Raw genomic sequence first — 18,238 nt, 5'->3', positions numbered from 1 at the left:
AAACTAAAGAGCTTCTGCACAGCAAAAGAAACTACCATCAGGGTGAACAGGCAACCTACAGAATGGGAGAAAATTTTTGCAATCTACTCATCTGACAAAGGGCTAATATCCAGAACCTATAAAGAACTCAATCAAATTTATAAGAAAAAAACAACCCCATCAAAAAGTGGGCAAAGGATATGAACAGACACTTCTCAAAAGAAGACATTCATACAGCCAACAGACACATGAAAAAATGCTCATCACTTGCCATCAGAGAAATGTAAATCAAAACCACAATGAGATACCATCTCACACCAGTTAGAATGGCAATCATTAAAAAAATCAGGAAACAACAGGTGCTGGAGAGGTTGTGGAGAAATAGGAACACTTTTACACTGTTGGTGGGACTATAAACTAGTTCAACCATTGTGGAAAACAGTGTGGCGATTCCTCAAGGATCTAGAACTAGAAATACCATTTGACCCAGCCATCCCATTACTGGAGATATACCCAAAGGATTATAAGTCATGCTGCTATAAAGACACATGCGCACGCATGTTTATTGTGGCACTATTCACAATAGCAACGACTTGGAATCAATCCAAATGTCCATCAGTGACAGACTGGATTAAGAAACTGTGGCACATACACACCACGGAATACTACGCAGCCAATAAAAAAGGATGAGTTCGTGTCCTTTGTAGGGACATGGATGCAGCTGGAAACCATCATTCTTAGCAAACTGACACAAGAACAGAAAACCAAGCACCGCATGTTCTCACTCATAGGTGGGAACTGAACAATGAGATCACTTGGACACAGGAAGGGGAACATCACACACCGGGGCCTATTGTTGGGGGGATAGCATTAGGAGATATACTAATGTAAACGATGAGTTAATGGGTGCAGCACACCAACATGGCACATGTATACACATGTAACAAACCTGCACGTTGTGCACATGTACCCTAGAACTTAAAGTATAATTTAAAAAAAAGAAAAAAGTAAAGAAAGTATGGAACTTGAATTATTCCCTTTTATGGTATCTGGGCCTTGCATGGGGCTTAGTGCATAGTAGGTATGCAAGGCACATTTGCTAATTAAAATGCAAATGCCTTGCCAACAAGAGGATTAATGCTTGGAAGAATCCCAACCTACTTTTCTGAACCAAACATCTGAAAATGTTCCAATTCTACAACATTAGAAGGTACTTTCCAACAAGTCCTAAGTGCCGTGCTAACATTGTAGTCCAGTCAAATGCAACTGCAGTACTACATCTTTTGCATTTTTGTCTTAGAAATTTGGGTCTAAGAGATTATAGCACATCAACAAGTTGGTGGGAAAACTTGTCCAATTTCTAAAATTCACTTTTATTCTTACAAGTTAAAATATAATCAAATTAGAGTCCTGGACTAATGGTAACCTGCATGCTGATCCTAGATTCACCAGTAACTAGCTATACGACCTTGAACATATTTTTCTCCAAGCTTTACTTTTCTCATCTGTAAAATGAGAAAAACTGGGCATTTAAAAGCCTTTCTTGTGGAAATGCACTGCAATTTACATTGAAAGGCATAAAAAACAATATAGACTGATGGATGGAGGAATGGGTTAATGTATAATAAAGCAACTAGAATAAAAAGAAAATAATCTTGGTGGTAGATGTATCTCCTTCACACAAAAAATCTGATCACTCCACCCAATCTCCTGTCCTTCCTACTCCTGGAAATAGTACCACCACCAGTTACTCAAAGCAAAAGCCTAGAGGTTCTCCTGAAGTCTGCTCCCTTCCTTACCTGTAATCAATCAGTAAGTCTTACTTAGTTCCTCTTTCAAAACATATCTCTATCCACTTCATTTCACTGCCACTATTCTTATAGTAGTCCAAGCCATCATTTATTTTCATCCAAACTAAAGGATTTTCCTTCTTCCACTCTGACCCTCCTTCCACATCACAATGACTTTTTGAAATACATACCAGTCATTCCCCAACTTTATGCTTTCCAGTGGCATTAACAATAAATAAAACCCAAACCCCTTACTGTGGCTAACAGACCCCCACTGGTCCCTGTCTACTTCTTCAATCGGTTCCCTCTCACTTTCACCCCTCATTTAGTTGGTGCCAGCCACATCAGCCTTTCTATTCCTATATCGAACCAGGTTCTCAGATTGAGGCCTTTGTGTTTTACAATTCTCTCTGACTGAAAAATTTCGGAGGGCAGATGCCTTCCTCCCAGTCATTCAACTCACAGTGGACATGTCCCCTCCTCAGAGATGCTTTCCCTGGCCACCCAGTCTAAATAATCTTCACATTAAAGTGCTAAGGAAATTCTCATCTGCACTGTAATACATTTTTTCTACCTACCTCCTGTAATCGGAGGAAATTTTCTTTTATGTACTTATTTTTCGAGACAGGGTCTCACTATGTTGCTCAGGCTGGTCTTGAACTCAAGCAGTTCACCTGGTCTCAAATCTCATGAGTAGCTGGGACTATAGGCCTATGCTACCACACCCAGCCTTTAATACTTTAACATTGGATTAACATGCCCCAATTAGATAATTTTTTATTCTTTAATAAGAAATCCTAAGAGATTATTTGCTTTTCAAAAATCTATTTGCTTTTATTTTATTTTTTCATTTATCATCTTATGAAAGAAGAGAAAAATCCAATTTCAACCACTATTTTTTTCCTTTTTTTTCTCTTAGAGATAGGGTCTTGCTCTGTCACCCAGGCTGGAGTGCAGTAGCACGATCAGAATTTACTGCAGCCTCCAACTCCTGGGCTCATGTGATCCTCTTATCTCAGCCTCCTGCGTAGCTGGAACTACAGGCACGTGCCACCACACCTGGTTAATTTTTTTTTTTTTTTTTCTGTAGAGACAAGGTCTCACTATGTTGCCCAGGCTGGCCTCAAACTTCTGGGCTCAAGCAATCCTCCCACCTCAGTCTCCCAAAGTACTGGGATTTATAGATGTGAGCCATCATGTCCAGCCCACTATTTTTTTTTTAGATGATTTTTTAAAAGATGGGAATATGCAATCCAGTTCAAATCTCTAAAACAAGGGCACCAAATTAAAAGTAAAATATTATCTGTCTTGGGGCCAGCCTTCTGGAATATTTTAAATCTGGAAACAGAAAAAAACATATATACCGATGTTCTGGGGGTAAGGAGCAGCTCCTGAATATGTAAGCAAAAACAAACACATCAGAAAAAAGAATACCACTCTGGGTTTATACCTAACCCCTCAGACTAAACAACCCACAATGGAGAAGTTAAGAGCATTGCAATCAGCTGACAGGATCTATACAAGGTCAGTTTTTTCTATGGAAAGCAGAGAAGCATGGGAGAAGCAATCAGAGTACAGAGCAAACAAAACTGCAGAGGGAGCAAATCAAAGGCAGCAGAGAAGTTGAGGTTGTGAACTACAGACACAGACAGTCCAGATCTACAGTCTGCACCTTAGCAGTTACTAAAGGTGTAGGCCGAAGCTACAATAGTAAAGAGACAAATATCATCTATGCCCCAGTATTGTACAAGCAACTACAATAGTCTCCACAATGTTTATACACAACAAATATTACTGAATTTTTAAAAATGTATTTATAAGCGGCATTCCTCAACAGAGCTTTCAGTCTTTTTTTTTCAGACAGAGTTTCACTCTATCTCCCAGCCAGTATTGAGGTGCAAGCATGGCTCACTGCAGCCTCTACCTCCCTGGGCTCAACTGATCCTCCCATCTCAGCCTCCCACGTATCTGGGAATACAGGCACACACCTCCATGCCCAGTTACCTTTTTTTTTGTAGAGATAGGGTTTTGCCATGTAGCCCAGGCTGGTCTTGAACTCCTGGGCTCAAGCAATCCACCTGCCTTGGCCCCCCAAAGTGATTTCGGATGTGAGCCACGACGTCCAGCCTTTCAATCTTATTCTAGTGTAAAACATGTTAGGGGAGGGAACATGAACTAAATATTTACAAGTTACAAATACCCTGCTCTGGAAATTCTCATATATCATACTTCTGCCTGCCTTCTTTAGCTTGTTTATCTACATCAGAAAATCTGAACTCAAACTTTCAACATACTGCCTCTTTTTCATGAGAAGGTGGCACAAAAGTATAAATAAATAAACAAAATTAAAAGTAAATAAAATTCCAGGGTATTCTATTAAAGCTAGCAACACCCAGAAATTCATAATTTCATATAATTCCAAGAGCAAGAAATAAAATAGGGCTGATGAAAAGTAGGCTTGTAGGATGATTCTAGAATGATTCTAGACCTTGGGATGAAGAGTTTGTGGCCCTTCCCTCCAGTGTTCTGCTATTAACACCACTTAGTTCTACATCATGTATTAGTTTTTTCTCATAATTTCACTCACAGTTTCCTCTCCCATAATTTTAGTTTGTACATGGTTTCTCATGGCCTCTCCAAATGTGACTCTCCCTCCCCGCCCCCACAATCAGTGTGATGTGTTCAGGAAATGCCAACAACTACCACCACAGTCAACTGTGACAACAGTGAAAAGGGAGCTGGGAAGATATGTACAGTAGCAAACCACTATATAGTGTTTCTACCATACAGATATAGAAGATACAAAGAAATTCAAGAGCACAGATAATTCTAAAATGTGGGCAAATAATTAGGAAATAATTTCTTTTGAGTATTATCTTTGTTTTTATTAAAATGTTATTCAACTTAATTCTTAAAAATGGCTGTTTGACAACTCGCAGAATTCTTGAAAATTTAACAGTTGGTCTTGCAAAAGAATACAGCCAACTCACTTCAAAACCTCTCAGTTGAAGCTCCCACACTTAATTGGAAATTCTTTCCTTTTTGTCTTAGTTCAAAAGATAAGCCCCACTTAACTTTTTAAGCTACAGAAATCACAGGTTGCTGACCAGCCAATAAATTGCTTGCTTTGGGTGAGGTGCCCTCCCTGCCTGTGGGTTGCAGGGGAGGTTGACTCCAAATGATGTCAAACATAGATGTCTCAGCAGCAGATATGGGAGGTGGGAGAGATACAAGCTAACCTAGGACAAAAAGTTACTACAGATGTTAAAATCCCTTGGCCCTATGATCACTCCAACTACAGGCCATTATGAAAAGAGAAGCTCACAGAAATGACAATGAGTCATCAAGAATGAGCTAAATTGTAATTAAAATACTATGTTTAAGAAGATGAGTGCCTGGGAAAGGATCAGCTATCACTCAGCGACTTCCTCCTTGTAGTATGCCTTCCTGAAATGCAGAAGTTGCAAAACTAAAAACTGTATCTTCCAGATTCCTTTATAGCCAGTATTCTGCATGCAAATCTGATTCCACCATTAAGATGCAGGACACAAGATATGGAAGGCAGAAGTAAAGCAAAGCCCCATTGGCCTGTAGCTTTTAGCAGCTTTCAGCTGGTACACAAGGTCACGAACATGTCAGTATCCAGTCTCCAGCTTTGAACTAAAACAAAAAAGAAAGAATTTTCAATTAAGGAGTAGAAGCGTCAGTTAGGAGGTTTTACAGTAATGCAATGGAGTTGGCTGTATTCTCTTGCAAGGCCAATTATTAAATTTTTATGAATTTTACAAATCAGTTGTCAAACACAGCCACTATTAAGAATTTAGTTGTATAAAATTACAGTTAAATTATATTAAAAACACCATTAATCATTTTCTAATTATTTTATAGACAGTGGCAGAGGCAGCAGGGACCAGATTCATCATAACAGTATCTAGTCACCAGTTCACAGGCATCAAGGAGAAGCTGTCACAGCAATGGCCAGATGCTACATTCCAGACTTCCAGCAGTTACAATGTTAACAGCAGTGGCTGTTGTGATCACCTTGATCACAGCTACAGTAGCATTTTCTTGCTACTGTTTCAGTAGCAACCTCCTGATGGCCACTTTCCTGACTGTAGCAGAAGTGGCAGCTCCCACTGTGGACTGTTTCAAGGTGTCCTGGAAAAAATCATTCTCAGAGGCTCAGCCTAGAGCCCAGCCCTCCAGCCCTTTCAAAAGATTCCCTAAGCAACTAATTCCCTGCATTACATCCCTTTCTGTTTCCTGCACTGAACCCTGACTGATACTGCAAAGGAGTAAGGATTGCAGAAAGATTTTTTCATGTCTACACTCATGGTGTTCTTCCACAGACCTACAAAGAACCCAAGCAAGACTCTACCATTGCCATTAGTCTTACCCAATAAATATAGTTTTCCCAGAACTGCCACCTCAATCCCCTTTCTTCAGTTTTGCCTCACAGGGAGTAGCTTGTCCTCTGCTGTGGCCAGCTTGACAGGGCCTGAGATATCTTCCTGTCCCGCCCCCAACAAGAGCACAAGAGAGATACAAGCTAACCTAGGACAAAAAGTTACTACAGATGTTAAAATCCCTTGGCCCTATGATCACTCTTCTCAGTTATGCCGTCACTACAGCCGAACAAGCTTGAGGATAGTGAGCCAAAGGTATCCTTGACAGTTCATCTCCCACAACCCTGAGTGTCCCCTTGCCCTAAAATTTATCTTCCCCCAATGCATCCCCTAGTCAGTCAAGGAAAAAAATAGAAGTATAGCTGACTCTAAATCAGACTTGCAGCATCAGCCCCACAGAGAGAGCAAGAAACAGTATTAGCAGTCTACCACATAGCAGGAACTATTCAGAAACATTTTACTGAAAGTATTGTGAAGAATCTCCGATAGGAAAAATGACTTTTCAAAGCTAAAGCAACTAACCAGAATAAATACTTAACTATTCAGCTATTATAACAGCTAACAATTTTGACTGTGTAAATCTTAATCATAAGTTACACCATTATAAAGGCTTAAAATGCCCTGAAAATCCATGGCATATAATGATTAAAATTCTTTCCTGTGCTGCAAGTTTCGGGATACCACTGCCTCTAACCTCATTCATGCATGCTGATGGCCTAACAAACTGAGTCTAGCACATTACACTTAATTCCAAGAGAATGCAGATTTCATAAAGAAACAGAGTATGTTTAACAAGTCCTTTTTTCACCAATTTTCTACACAAATTCTTATGCCAGAAACTAAAACAATGAAAGGAACCAAGCAATCTGAGTTCTAGTCTCTGCTCTACCATGTTTATGCTATGACTTCTGCCACTGCTAAGCCTCAACTTGTTTATCTATACACTAAGGTTGGATTACTGTGCTTCCTTCCACTCAAGGGACTGACTTTAGCCCAGAGAGAAAACATAACAGCACAAACACTTAAAGAATAAGAGGTGCCAATAATCCACAACCTGCTTTACCTGACTCTTCAAAGGATCCATCTTAGGTGTGCAATACTTGAAGCCTAGAAGGAGAAAGGTGTACTTAAATGCAACGAGTTATTCTTTTACCTAGCTTAGCTAAATTTTATTTAAGCAAAGTGTACTTTTCTGAGAAGGATCTGCATACTTATAAAAGATCCCTAATTCTAAAATATATTCCCTTCTACATTCACATGAACATTTTCTAGGCTCTGTCTCAGGTAAGTATGCTAACACCTTCCTGGTGAGTGAATTACAAAAGAAGTAGAAAGGAAACACAACGACAAAATATTATTTCCAGTATCAAATATACAATTTTCCCAAGTATATGTATCCCAAAATATGTATCTAATATATTTATCTGGGCTTTTACATATTACAGAGAATATTTTCAGCAATAAAAATATTCTGCTGAAAATATTCTCTTACAAATGTAGCAAGAATACTAACTTTCTGCTTGATTAGCAATTCTTGGAAATAACTACTTATCACGCAGCTTAGTTGTACAGATTAAACTGCGCTGCCACAAACTCTATTTTGAAACAGAACCAAGCAATGAAGCCTATATTGTAAGTACTTGCCCAGTGTTTTACTGCATTTAACACCCACGCAAACAATTCAGAATTGTGGTTTTTCCTTTTACTAGAGAAAGGAAGACAGGTTTTTTGGATATAAGAAACTAATATTCTATCCAAAAAGTAAAGACTCAACACTGTTTCAGTTCATAATTCTTCCTGTGAGTCTGTGTGAACTTTCATGTGTTAATCTCTCTCTTAAACTCAATTTTCTCATCTGTAAAGGAAGATGATAACATCTGACTCATAGAGAAAAAAATATATAAAGTTATTCATAAGAAAACATGAATGTTAATACATACATCCTTATAAACCAAATGAGACAGGTATAAAATGCCCTGACATGGGAGTTATTACTCTAAATGACAGCTAGTATATTGTGACAAGTCCCCAATATTCCTATTAGAGTAAGGTTGTCTGAACTTAGGGTTGTCACCAAAGGGAGGCTGAAGTATCATTTCAGTCATCAGCATTACATTGTGAGACTGCTCTAGTTAGCAAATCTAACTCTATTCAAAGGAAATTAAAATTTCCATTAGCTTGTGCATTCTAACCTAAACACTGAAATTAGTGAATAGAATTCTTAGCTAAAATTAATAATATTTTGACAAAGTGTTCTGCTGAAAGCTACCAAGTTGGATTAAGATACAATTCTGTGAACAGAAGTAATAAAGACTATATCATTTTACTAGATTTCATGGCTTTATTAATCAATATATGGAATTAATATTGGAGAACTCTAATCATTACAGGCTTTTGAAGTAGAAGCAGTAATTTTCCAAATACGGTCTGAAGGCATCCAAAGGGTGCCCAAACTAATCTAACAATACAAAGTACTTGCTATGATGATTCTTATTGGCAAATCACACACAATTCCAAGAAAGTTCATTTTTATGTACAATAAGTACATTCACCAATAATCTACCAACATTGAAAATTCACTAAAGATCCAACTACCAGATGACACTTGGCAAAACTACAAAACTCCTATGGTGTATGGCATATGTAAACTCAAAGTTATTACTAAAATTATTATTTTTATGGCACCAAACCTGAAGACATTGATACAGTAATTAGAATATAAAAATAGTATGAAATGTTATTTGGAGCACCCACCCCTCTCTTTCAACTGTCTACGCCTGCTCTGGATACCTCTGTTCTCCCAGTGGAGGCTGTAAAAAACCTTAAAAAGGGGATCAGATTTGATCCTGCAATATCTGCCAAATAACATTTTTGGTAATTAAACAGGTACGACATTACACCATACTTAAGTAATGTTTCAAAACTTATATACCCATTTTATATGTGTCAGTGAAGCAATTCCTTTCACATAATTTCCAAGAAATCATGGTTAAGTTTTATCAGGGACCCCTCAGAAATACTACAATAATGATGTTGTCTCAGTTTGTGTTTAAAAGGACCATTGTTTTAAAAGCAAAACACCTTGGAAAATAATTCGTTTAGAATTTCATTTTCAAAATGGTAGAATAAAATTGTTTTAAAACGTAATTGCTTAACTAGGCTAATAATCTTTTCTCAGTGCCGAAGACTGTTAATCTTCCAAAGTATTCCATCTCCCTAAAATCAACAGCATTGACTTAGAGAATCTTGATTTTTTTTCAATCAAAGAAAATTAAATAAAAATTACAAGAAATACTTTTAAATTATATATATTAAGGTATCAGTATTTCAATTTTTTAAAGAAGTAACTTTTAAATAAAAGCAATTTTTTATTTAAAAAATTAAATATGATAATATTTGGGTAAAAGCAGTGCCTAGAAATCAAATCAGTTTTGGTTTACAGCCAATATCTGTTTTTCTAAAAATGATAGTTTTATGACAACTGTGTACTACTGCTGGCTTCAAAGTAAGAGAGATTAAATGTTTTAAAAGAGATCATTTCCTGGAGTATTGATTCCTCGGCATCCCACCCTTTCAGGAACTCCCCCTCCCTTATGTCTTGGGGTTCTGCTACAGTTGTTAATCATATTATGCTATTTATATCCAGCTGCAAGGGTAGACATGTCCCCACGCCTGACCAATCATGGCACTTCATTGTCCTCTCCTCTCTCCACAGTAATTGGTCCAAGAGATCAGCACAGGGCCAAAGTCTCTGCTTGAGATTTGTTATTAGACTCCAAAAAGATGAGAAGCTTTAAGGACCCTGTATGACTTGGGGGTTCAGAGCTACCTTCGCTGCTACACTGACAGAGTCTAGCTGAGAAAAAATCCAACCTGGAAGAAAGGAGAACCAAATAGTAATTCTAATGACCAACATTTGAGAACATGAAGTTAGCTGTTACTGATCTATGCCTGGATTTTAATGTATGTAAGTCAATAAATTTCTTCTTAGGCTAAATTAATCTCAATAGCGTTTCTGTCACTTGCTACAGAATTCTTACAAATACAGAAACTGATATGTAAATTAAGATTTTTTTCTTTCCTACTGAGATCTAAACTATATATCACAAGATACTTGCTGCAAACTAGATAACCATATCCAAAGAGTAACATATCTCTAGAACTATTCCATTAAAGTGAATTTTTAAAAGTTATTTTCCTGGAGGAAAAGCAAAGCCAATCTAGCTTAATTCTATTTAAGTTCAGAAAAGGAAGCATTAACACTTGTTTTTTTCCTACCTTGTAGGGTATTTTCCTTTCATAAAACTACTTCTGCTAAATGCCATTATATATAGTAAAACCCCATTTTTCATAGTCATGTGTAATTCCCAATCAGAACAACGAGATACAGGCTTGCCTCTCACGAACTTCCCTGAAGCCAGAAAATAATAATTATGTGTTTCAAATTCTGTGCAAAAAAACAGCAAAAGCAAAAAGGCTAAAATGCCAGAAAGTTTTATTTAAGTAGATAGGTTACCGTTCACATTGCATACCCAAGACAATAAAAAGGGAAGCCTCCAAATAGAAAAGATCTTAATTATTAACAAATTTGAAACAAAATTTTTCCAATTACCACTGCATGATATTTTTTAAAACCAAACCCTAAACTCCAAATAAATTATGGCAAGAAAGTTTAACCCTTTATAACCCATAGAGTCTCTAAAACAATATCTCTCAGTATGTGTTAATAAAACAAGTACCTAATCACCTATAAGGACAGAGTGTCCCTTCTCAGGTATTTAGATACGTCATAAGTCAAATTATGGTCCTCAAAATGTAATCTATGTTTCCCCGGCCATGTTGGGATGACCGAAATGGGTGGGGGCTGCAAGTAAGTGGGTTGTTCCTGGGAACCACTGCAATGCAGCTGAGTGGCTGCATCAGGATCAATTGCTTGGGTTCAGGGAAGAATGGAGATATAATGATGCCCCCCTTCTCACTGGAAGTCAGTTGGCTGTGACTATAACAAAAGGGAAGGCAGGATTAAGATGAAAATATATTTTTCAGTTCCCTTTTTCCTAGGCCAGCAAATTGTGTTTTCCCATAAAACTGGCTAGACTTCCAAAACAACCCAAATAGGGCTATTAACCATAAAGAACAGAACTAATGGTACATTAAGGGTTACATAAAAATATTCATCGTATTACATTATGAGTGGAATGATGCTGAAGGCAGAAATAGCATTAAGCACCTTACAGCATTATCTTGAGGAGATAACACATTAAAAAAAAAAAAAACTTATGGAAGACTATTCATAAAGGACCTACCCACCCATTTAAAAAATTAATATGATCGTCCCTCTATTTTCCAATTATTCTACAATGTGGATTTTGTGCCCTTGTACAAAAGTTTTTTATACACAAACACACACAACATTATTGAGATGGACCACACTGTAAACCTTTCTGTGTGGAATGTTTTTGCCCTGTGTTTATCTCCTCCTCTGCTTCTTACCTACTACTGGAAAGATCCCAATTCCACTCAATGAAAACCTGTCATCTTTTAAAGCCAAAGTAAGTTCAAAATTATTCACAATTCATTCCTCAACCACTCAAGTCAGAAAACAAGGGCAGATGGTGTGGATCCTACCAAGATATTAAAAAAAAAAGAAAAAAAAGAAAAGAAATCGTTCTTTCACTTCATGTACACATTTAACGTCCATAAATTCACTATACATACCTAGATGAGAATAATTTCTTAGAATTAAAAGTTTTTTTGTAAAACGTATCTTTTTAATGCAAGCAAATTACTTCATCTGGTATTCAACCAAAAAACTGCAATTGGTTCCAACATGGGTGGAAAAGTGGCATGTAGGACTCATCCTACAAAGAGTACAATATAGTATTTTATGAACAATTTAAGGACGTTTTGAAAAGGCAGTTTTGCTTATATTTGATTTCCCTCTTTTTGTAATGACTTGAGAACCCAAATCCTTTCTAAAATGCAGCTCCACAACTTTTTCAAATAGCACACTATGCAGTCAATTAATTAGTCTCATTTTCACCAAAATTCATACTAAGACCTACCTAAAGAGTTTTAAACACTGGCAGAAAAGTGAAAAAGGCAAAACCCTTACTATAGGTATTCCTTACCAATGAGTCACTAAGCTCCTACTAAATTGCCAGCTTCTTGAAGACACACAATTTCTGACTCATGTTTATATCGCCAGTGCTAGCTCCATGCTGGCACTTGATGGGTGCACCACTAAGTGTTTGCTGAGGGAATGAGTGTGTGCCAGTAATAGGACTTCTTATTTTTTCTGTATTAAATAAAATAAGCATCTTTTCTTGGAAAACATTCTGAATAATAGTTGTTCTTCAAAAACAAAATAACAAGATATTTTGTTAGCAAAATTAGCTAGAAGAGCAATGAATAGATTTGCCTCTTTCCCTACAAACATGTCTCATTAACATCAGCTTCTAAGTTTCTGAAACTCTTACTTTTGGCAATAGTTTTAAATTCAGGGCATTCATTCTGTCTACCAAAATGTAGTATTTCAAGAAAATTATTTCTCAAAATTTCAGAAGACAAAAAATAATTTATTAAAGGCAAAACAGTTCTAGTCTTCAATAGCAAAACACTTATCTCTTGTCAAATCACACACACACACACACACATATACACACACACACACACAAAACCCTGACATTCACAGATTTTGAAATTGGTAAATAATATTGAAGTAACCCATTAAAACAAGATTCTCTTTCAACACACTCCCAAAACACTAAGTCCCCCCAAAAATTACAAAGCACTTACGGGTTACACAGTAAAGACCATATGAAACTATCACTTGAGAAGATTAGGCACTGACTTCATAAGTCAGACACTTGAATGAATTTAGAAGATTTGTTTTGCTGCCAGTTTACATAAATTAGCAGAAAGAAAAAAATCACGAAAATTTGTCTCTCATAACAAAAGGTTTTATAAAGTATATCCCAGGATCTCAGAGGAAAAATAATGTATACGTCCCAGGAACACAGAGTTATGTTACATGAAAATCAGTTTTAGCAATAAACTGAACAAAATGTAAAATCATTAAAAATCAAATGGCCAAATGTTAAGTATTTGTTTGTACCAGTAAGATAGCAAGAAATTAAAGAATTGTTAAAATGCCTCAACCTAGGAAAATAAAGCTTTATAAACTAAATTTTAAAAAAAGTCTGGGGGTGAGGGCAGGATCAATAAAGTACCCAAAATGATATACTAGAAAATGATATACGAGAAAAGTTAACAAAAGTTAACAAAAGCATATATGCATACGTATATACACACACATATATACATACTGAGATATTTGGATGTAGTACTCCTAGAAAACGATGGAGAGAAAATGTTTTTAAGTACAAAGATGTTAATGATATAATAAGAGTCACCAAATATCACGCAAGCAAATCAGTTTGCAATCGCTAAGGTGTAAGCCCATTACTCTTATGAATTGAAGGTGTCAATGAACAGAATCCAAAACCTGAACCCTTGCGTTATTAAGAGCTTTAGGGGTGGGGGGTGGGAGGCAGGGGGAAAAGAAAAGAAAAAAGAAAAAATCTACCAACATCTGAAATAGTAGGAAATTCTCAACTTCAAGGTTTATCAAAATGTAATGCTACTTTCCCTAGCAAAGGGGCTTGGCTTGCTTCTTTTCTATTGTTTCTAAAATACTCTCTAGGTCTCGGTCTCTAGATTTTCTTGTTTTAAAAAAGGTACGAAGAAATGTATTGTAAACCTGGGAGGCTAACAATTAACTCTAAATTCTCTTACCTTTCCCGTTTTCAAATATTACAACCACCTCAACAAAACTCATCAAAAATCACAAATTACCCACTAAAAAACAAACAAAACAAAACTAACAAAAAGATTCAAGAAACAGAGAAGAAAGGCACAGCGTTGTTTTTATTTAAATAACATAAATATTTCTTATTTTAAAGCATCTAGTAACGTTTCTTCACCAACAGGAAGTGTATATCTAGGAAATTAGCCCATTTTAATAAAACTCCCTTACAAATTGGATATCCCAAAGAGTCAGCAGTGAAGACTTTTACCTACATTTAACATTACCCAGGAACTGTTTCAGCTTGGTTTTTATTTAAACAAACTATAACATTGTTTCCTATGATTTCCATCCCTGGATACACTACTTGCTTAGGGTAGTTGAATGTAATGTGTGCATGATATGGCAGTAGACAATGATTTCATGTATTTATTGTACCAATACTTAATCTCTGGAATAAAATACACATAATTTACCGAAATTTACTGAAAGCAAACTGCTGAAATATGAGCTTAAAGGTGTATGAAGAAGCATAAAACTCTGCACAATTAGAGTCTGGGGAATTTTAGAACAAAATTAACTACTTGTATATTAATCAGGATAGAAATGGTTTAAGAGTATATACTCTATAGTAAAATCAAAGAAACTAAACCTAGTCATAGTACTATATCACAAAACAATTTCACCAGGGGTCCAAAGTTCAACTTTACTACTGGGCAAAGACAAAGTTCAAACTCAAATGACAACTTTTCTCTTTGCAGAAAAATAAACAACAGGGTCATAATTAAGAAACAGGTAACTAAGTGGGCCAAGCAACAGGTGAAACCAATGATTCTTTTAGAAGCAGGCAAAGTACTGACTACTAAGTACTACACTAATACTAAAACAGTATTTTACCTAATTGATTCAGGAAAATTTTTAGAAATTACCTAATTGATTCAGGAAAAGTTTTAGATTAGAAACCGTATTTTAAAGAGTAACCTTCAATTCTCTATTAAAGATTATAACCAAAAAAGGGGGAAAAAATCACAGCTGAAGACAGTAGGTGCCAGAAAGATGTTAAGTCACCTGGCTTTTGGTACAGGCTTTGGGAGGGCAACCCTTAGCACCTAAGGGAAAAGAAGGCTAGGAAGAATCAGCGCTACAAAAGCCATGTCCGACAACCCAGCTTATCCTTCTGCCATGGACTTTCTCACAAGACAATATGAGATCATTTCCAATTAGTATTACATCTTACAGAAATAGTTAAATTTTACTCTTTCACTGTGCTAGTCTCTAAATGTCATGTTATGAATATGGTTTAATAAAAAGCAACTAGTCAAGGCAACAGAGTGCTAAGTACACTTTACAATACCTTATTAACTTGAAAAATCAATTTCTGTCACAAAGTTTAGAGAAAAGGGAAAAAATAAAACAATGTTTATGGCAAGTTTCTTTTTAAATTCCCTTACTCTATTTTCACCCTTTCCAAAATGAATCACAACAATAAAGAATCTTTGTCTCTTCTGAAAATAATATTTGTTTTTAATCAAACTCAAAGTTCTACAGATAACCTCTTCAAGTTCTTGACTTCTAGTATTTAAAGTCTTGTGTTTAACCTGCAAAAATCTTGCTATTTTATAACAAATGTTGCTTTTAAGCAAAGCCATTTAAGAAAGCCATTTAATATAATACCTAACATGAGGCTATTAAGAAGCTAAGAATACTATTTTAAAAGAGATTAAAATTTTAAATTACAACCTGCTTAGAAACAATATGAATCTCAGATAACAGACATAATGGTATCTTGAGAAATTACTGACTCAAAGTGTCTCTTTAAAAAATAAGTGTAGTATTCAGAACTTTACTACTAATGACTACAAAATGTTCTGCGACCATTAATATGTTATTCCCTTTATTTTGGCTAAATCTTTAAAATAGAACAGTGTCTATGGCTGTCAAGAGGGCAAAACTGTATTACTCTAATAATGTCAACTACATACTGGGGCATAGGATGCTTATCCAACACAGTTAATATTGCTAATACTCTAAATCTTGAATTATTGTTAAATATAATATAAAGGTTGAGAAAATGTATAACAGGTAGATTAGACTAATGTGAAATAGCCATCTCTTCAGTCTTCTAAAAAAAAAAAATCACAATAATTTAGAATACACGAGCTTCCATGTCAATATATCAACTTTAAAATTTCTAAAAATAAGTTATATTCTCATCTATGCCCCAACTACTCAAAACAAAACACAAAGCAATGATGCAGATGTTCTCATTATTCACTGACTCATGGGATTTGAACTAAGATTTGGCACCTAGACTAGTAAATGCTGTCTATATAGTCTTTTGCACATTACACACAGTGCGTGACTGGCTGAATTACAGCCCCAAAAGTCTTTCCTCTGCCTTTCACACACTGTAAAAGTTAGCGATAAGAAAAAATTTTACAAATTCTCAAAACTATACAGAAAAAGCTGTTTAAAGTCTGCCAAAGTTTTAAAAAATTAACAACAATAAAAAGAAAACCTCACCACATAAACCCACACACTTAAAATGAATACGACGGAATAGGCTATAGAAAGAAAATCTTAATTATGATCTTAGGAGCATGTGAGTCTATGTGTATATATATCCACAATACACAGACATATGTAAACCGCACCACAAACCATCAAGCCCCATTAAGCTCAAGGACTATTAAAGATATATTAATATTTCCAAAGCGAGCTGCTGAGAAAGAAATGAGAAGGAGATAACATATTAAATTTTTCTCCAGAATTTTCTAGCATTTTGCCAACAAGGGATGGACTGCTACCTAGTCCAGGTAACAATTAAGCAGCCCATTATATTTTGATGCACCGTATACTCAGTAGAGCACATTCAGGAAAAACAGTTTGGTTTCTAATAACGTTACAATCACCATTCTCTCTCCCACAAACATCTAAGACGACAGAACCACATTCTATCTGTGCTGAAACAAAACCAACAATGCTGTCTATAACAAATTCATAAGAACTACTACATACTATCAGATCTCACTGTATGCTGTCTCTGATCAATGCTTTGAAACTGACGAGTATGCCATAAACATAACGTGCTTTGCGCAAATTTTACTAGCATAAAAGATGCCAGGACAAAAGAGTCTCCTTTAACCTATCACTTCAACAGAATTCTGTAAAATCAAAAGCGTTACAGAAGCTTTCACTCCGCTAGGCACCTAGGTCTTCCTTCAAAACCCAGACTCTCTTGAACAGCTCCCTGCAAGAACACACCAGTCGGCCACATATCACATATCGTACCCTCATCGGTACTCAGACACCTGAACCACCTGGACTGACAGAGTTAGGCTGACAGCTCCGAGATGTCTGCTAGTGTGCAAGAAACACTGAAGCAGCTAAGCCCTTCCAGGTACACTAGGTGGTAACCTTGGCACCAAGTACCTCTATAGTAAAGACCCTTTTTCCTTGTTAGAAGATGCGTAAGATCGTTCCAAAGAAAATGCTACAATCCTAAGGACCTTTTTGCACAACAGAGAGCGGAAAAGGCTGGCCTTCTCTAGTCAAAAACTCTTGTCTGCGGGGAGAGATGGAGCTACAAATATAGGAAGCTCAGCTTCTAGTCGCAATTCTGTGACAGCTAACACAGCTAGCAGAGCAACCTCGCCAAGCCAGAGCTCAGTTTTCCCATCGGCAAAATGGGACTCACCAACGCCACCCCTCCCCCTCGTCAAGGAGTCAGGCACGCCCTAGAGGTCTAAGATTACCCGGGACCATCCGCGGTGGGGAGGTGCCGTCGCTCCCAGGACGCCCACCCTGGCACCCCTGTACCCAACACCCCGCGGCAGATACGCAGGGCCGGCGTACCTGGTTTCACAGTCTTGAGACGGATGGGCTCGCGGAAGTGGCGGATGACAGCCAGGGTGTCCCGGTTGGTGAGCCCGCTGACAGGCGTCCCGTTTACCTCCAGCAGCACATCGCCTGGGCTGGGCGCCTTGCCGGAGACGACGCAGCAGGTGCCCCCGCCGGGCTCCTCGCGGAGCCGCCCCAGGTAGGGGAACTCGCCACGCTCCGCGCCACCGCGGATCTCCGCGCCGAAGTCGCCCGGGGGCCCGGCCCAGGACACGGCGCACTCCTGCACCTTGCTGAGCCAGTGCTTCTTCTTCTTCAGCGTCTTCGACATCCCGAACCCCGCTGCACCATGGGGGAGACCCCGCGCGGGCGGCCGGGGCGCCGCTCCGGCCCCGTCTCAGCCCGGGGCCCTGGCG

The 18,238-nt window shown here is 37.4% G+C and overlaps 1 protein-coding gene across 2 annotated transcripts in view; it reads right to left on the bottom strand.

The window, feature by feature from the left end:
* MAGI3 (membrane associated guanylate kinase, WW and PDZ domain containing 3) overlaps positions 1 to 18,238 on the bottom strand; it is a 299,696-nt gene that overhangs the window by 278,757 nt on the left and 2,701 nt on the right. For both annotated transcript variants that reach the window (XM_017869748.1, XM_017869749.1), the window contains exon 2: positions 17,838 to 18,232. In XM_017869748.1, coding sequence (XP_017725237.1) covers positions 17,838 to 18,153 — 316 coding nt within the window. In that variant the 5' untranslated portion in view covers positions 18,154 to 18,232. The remainder of the gene's footprint in view (positions 1 to 17,837; positions 18,233 to 18,238) is intronic.

This window comes from Rhinopithecus bieti, unplaced genomic scaffold (assembly GCF_001698545.2).
Source record: "Rhinopithecus bieti isolate Rb0 unplaced genomic scaffold, ASM169854v2 scaffold_3040, whole genome shotgun sequence".
In the NCBI taxonomy this organism is placed as follows: domain Eukaryota; kingdom Metazoa; phylum Chordata; class Mammalia; order Primates; family Cercopithecidae; genus Rhinopithecus; species Rhinopithecus bieti.
Note: the sequence above shows the minus strand (reverse complement) of the source record. Positions and strands in the feature narration are given on the sequence as shown.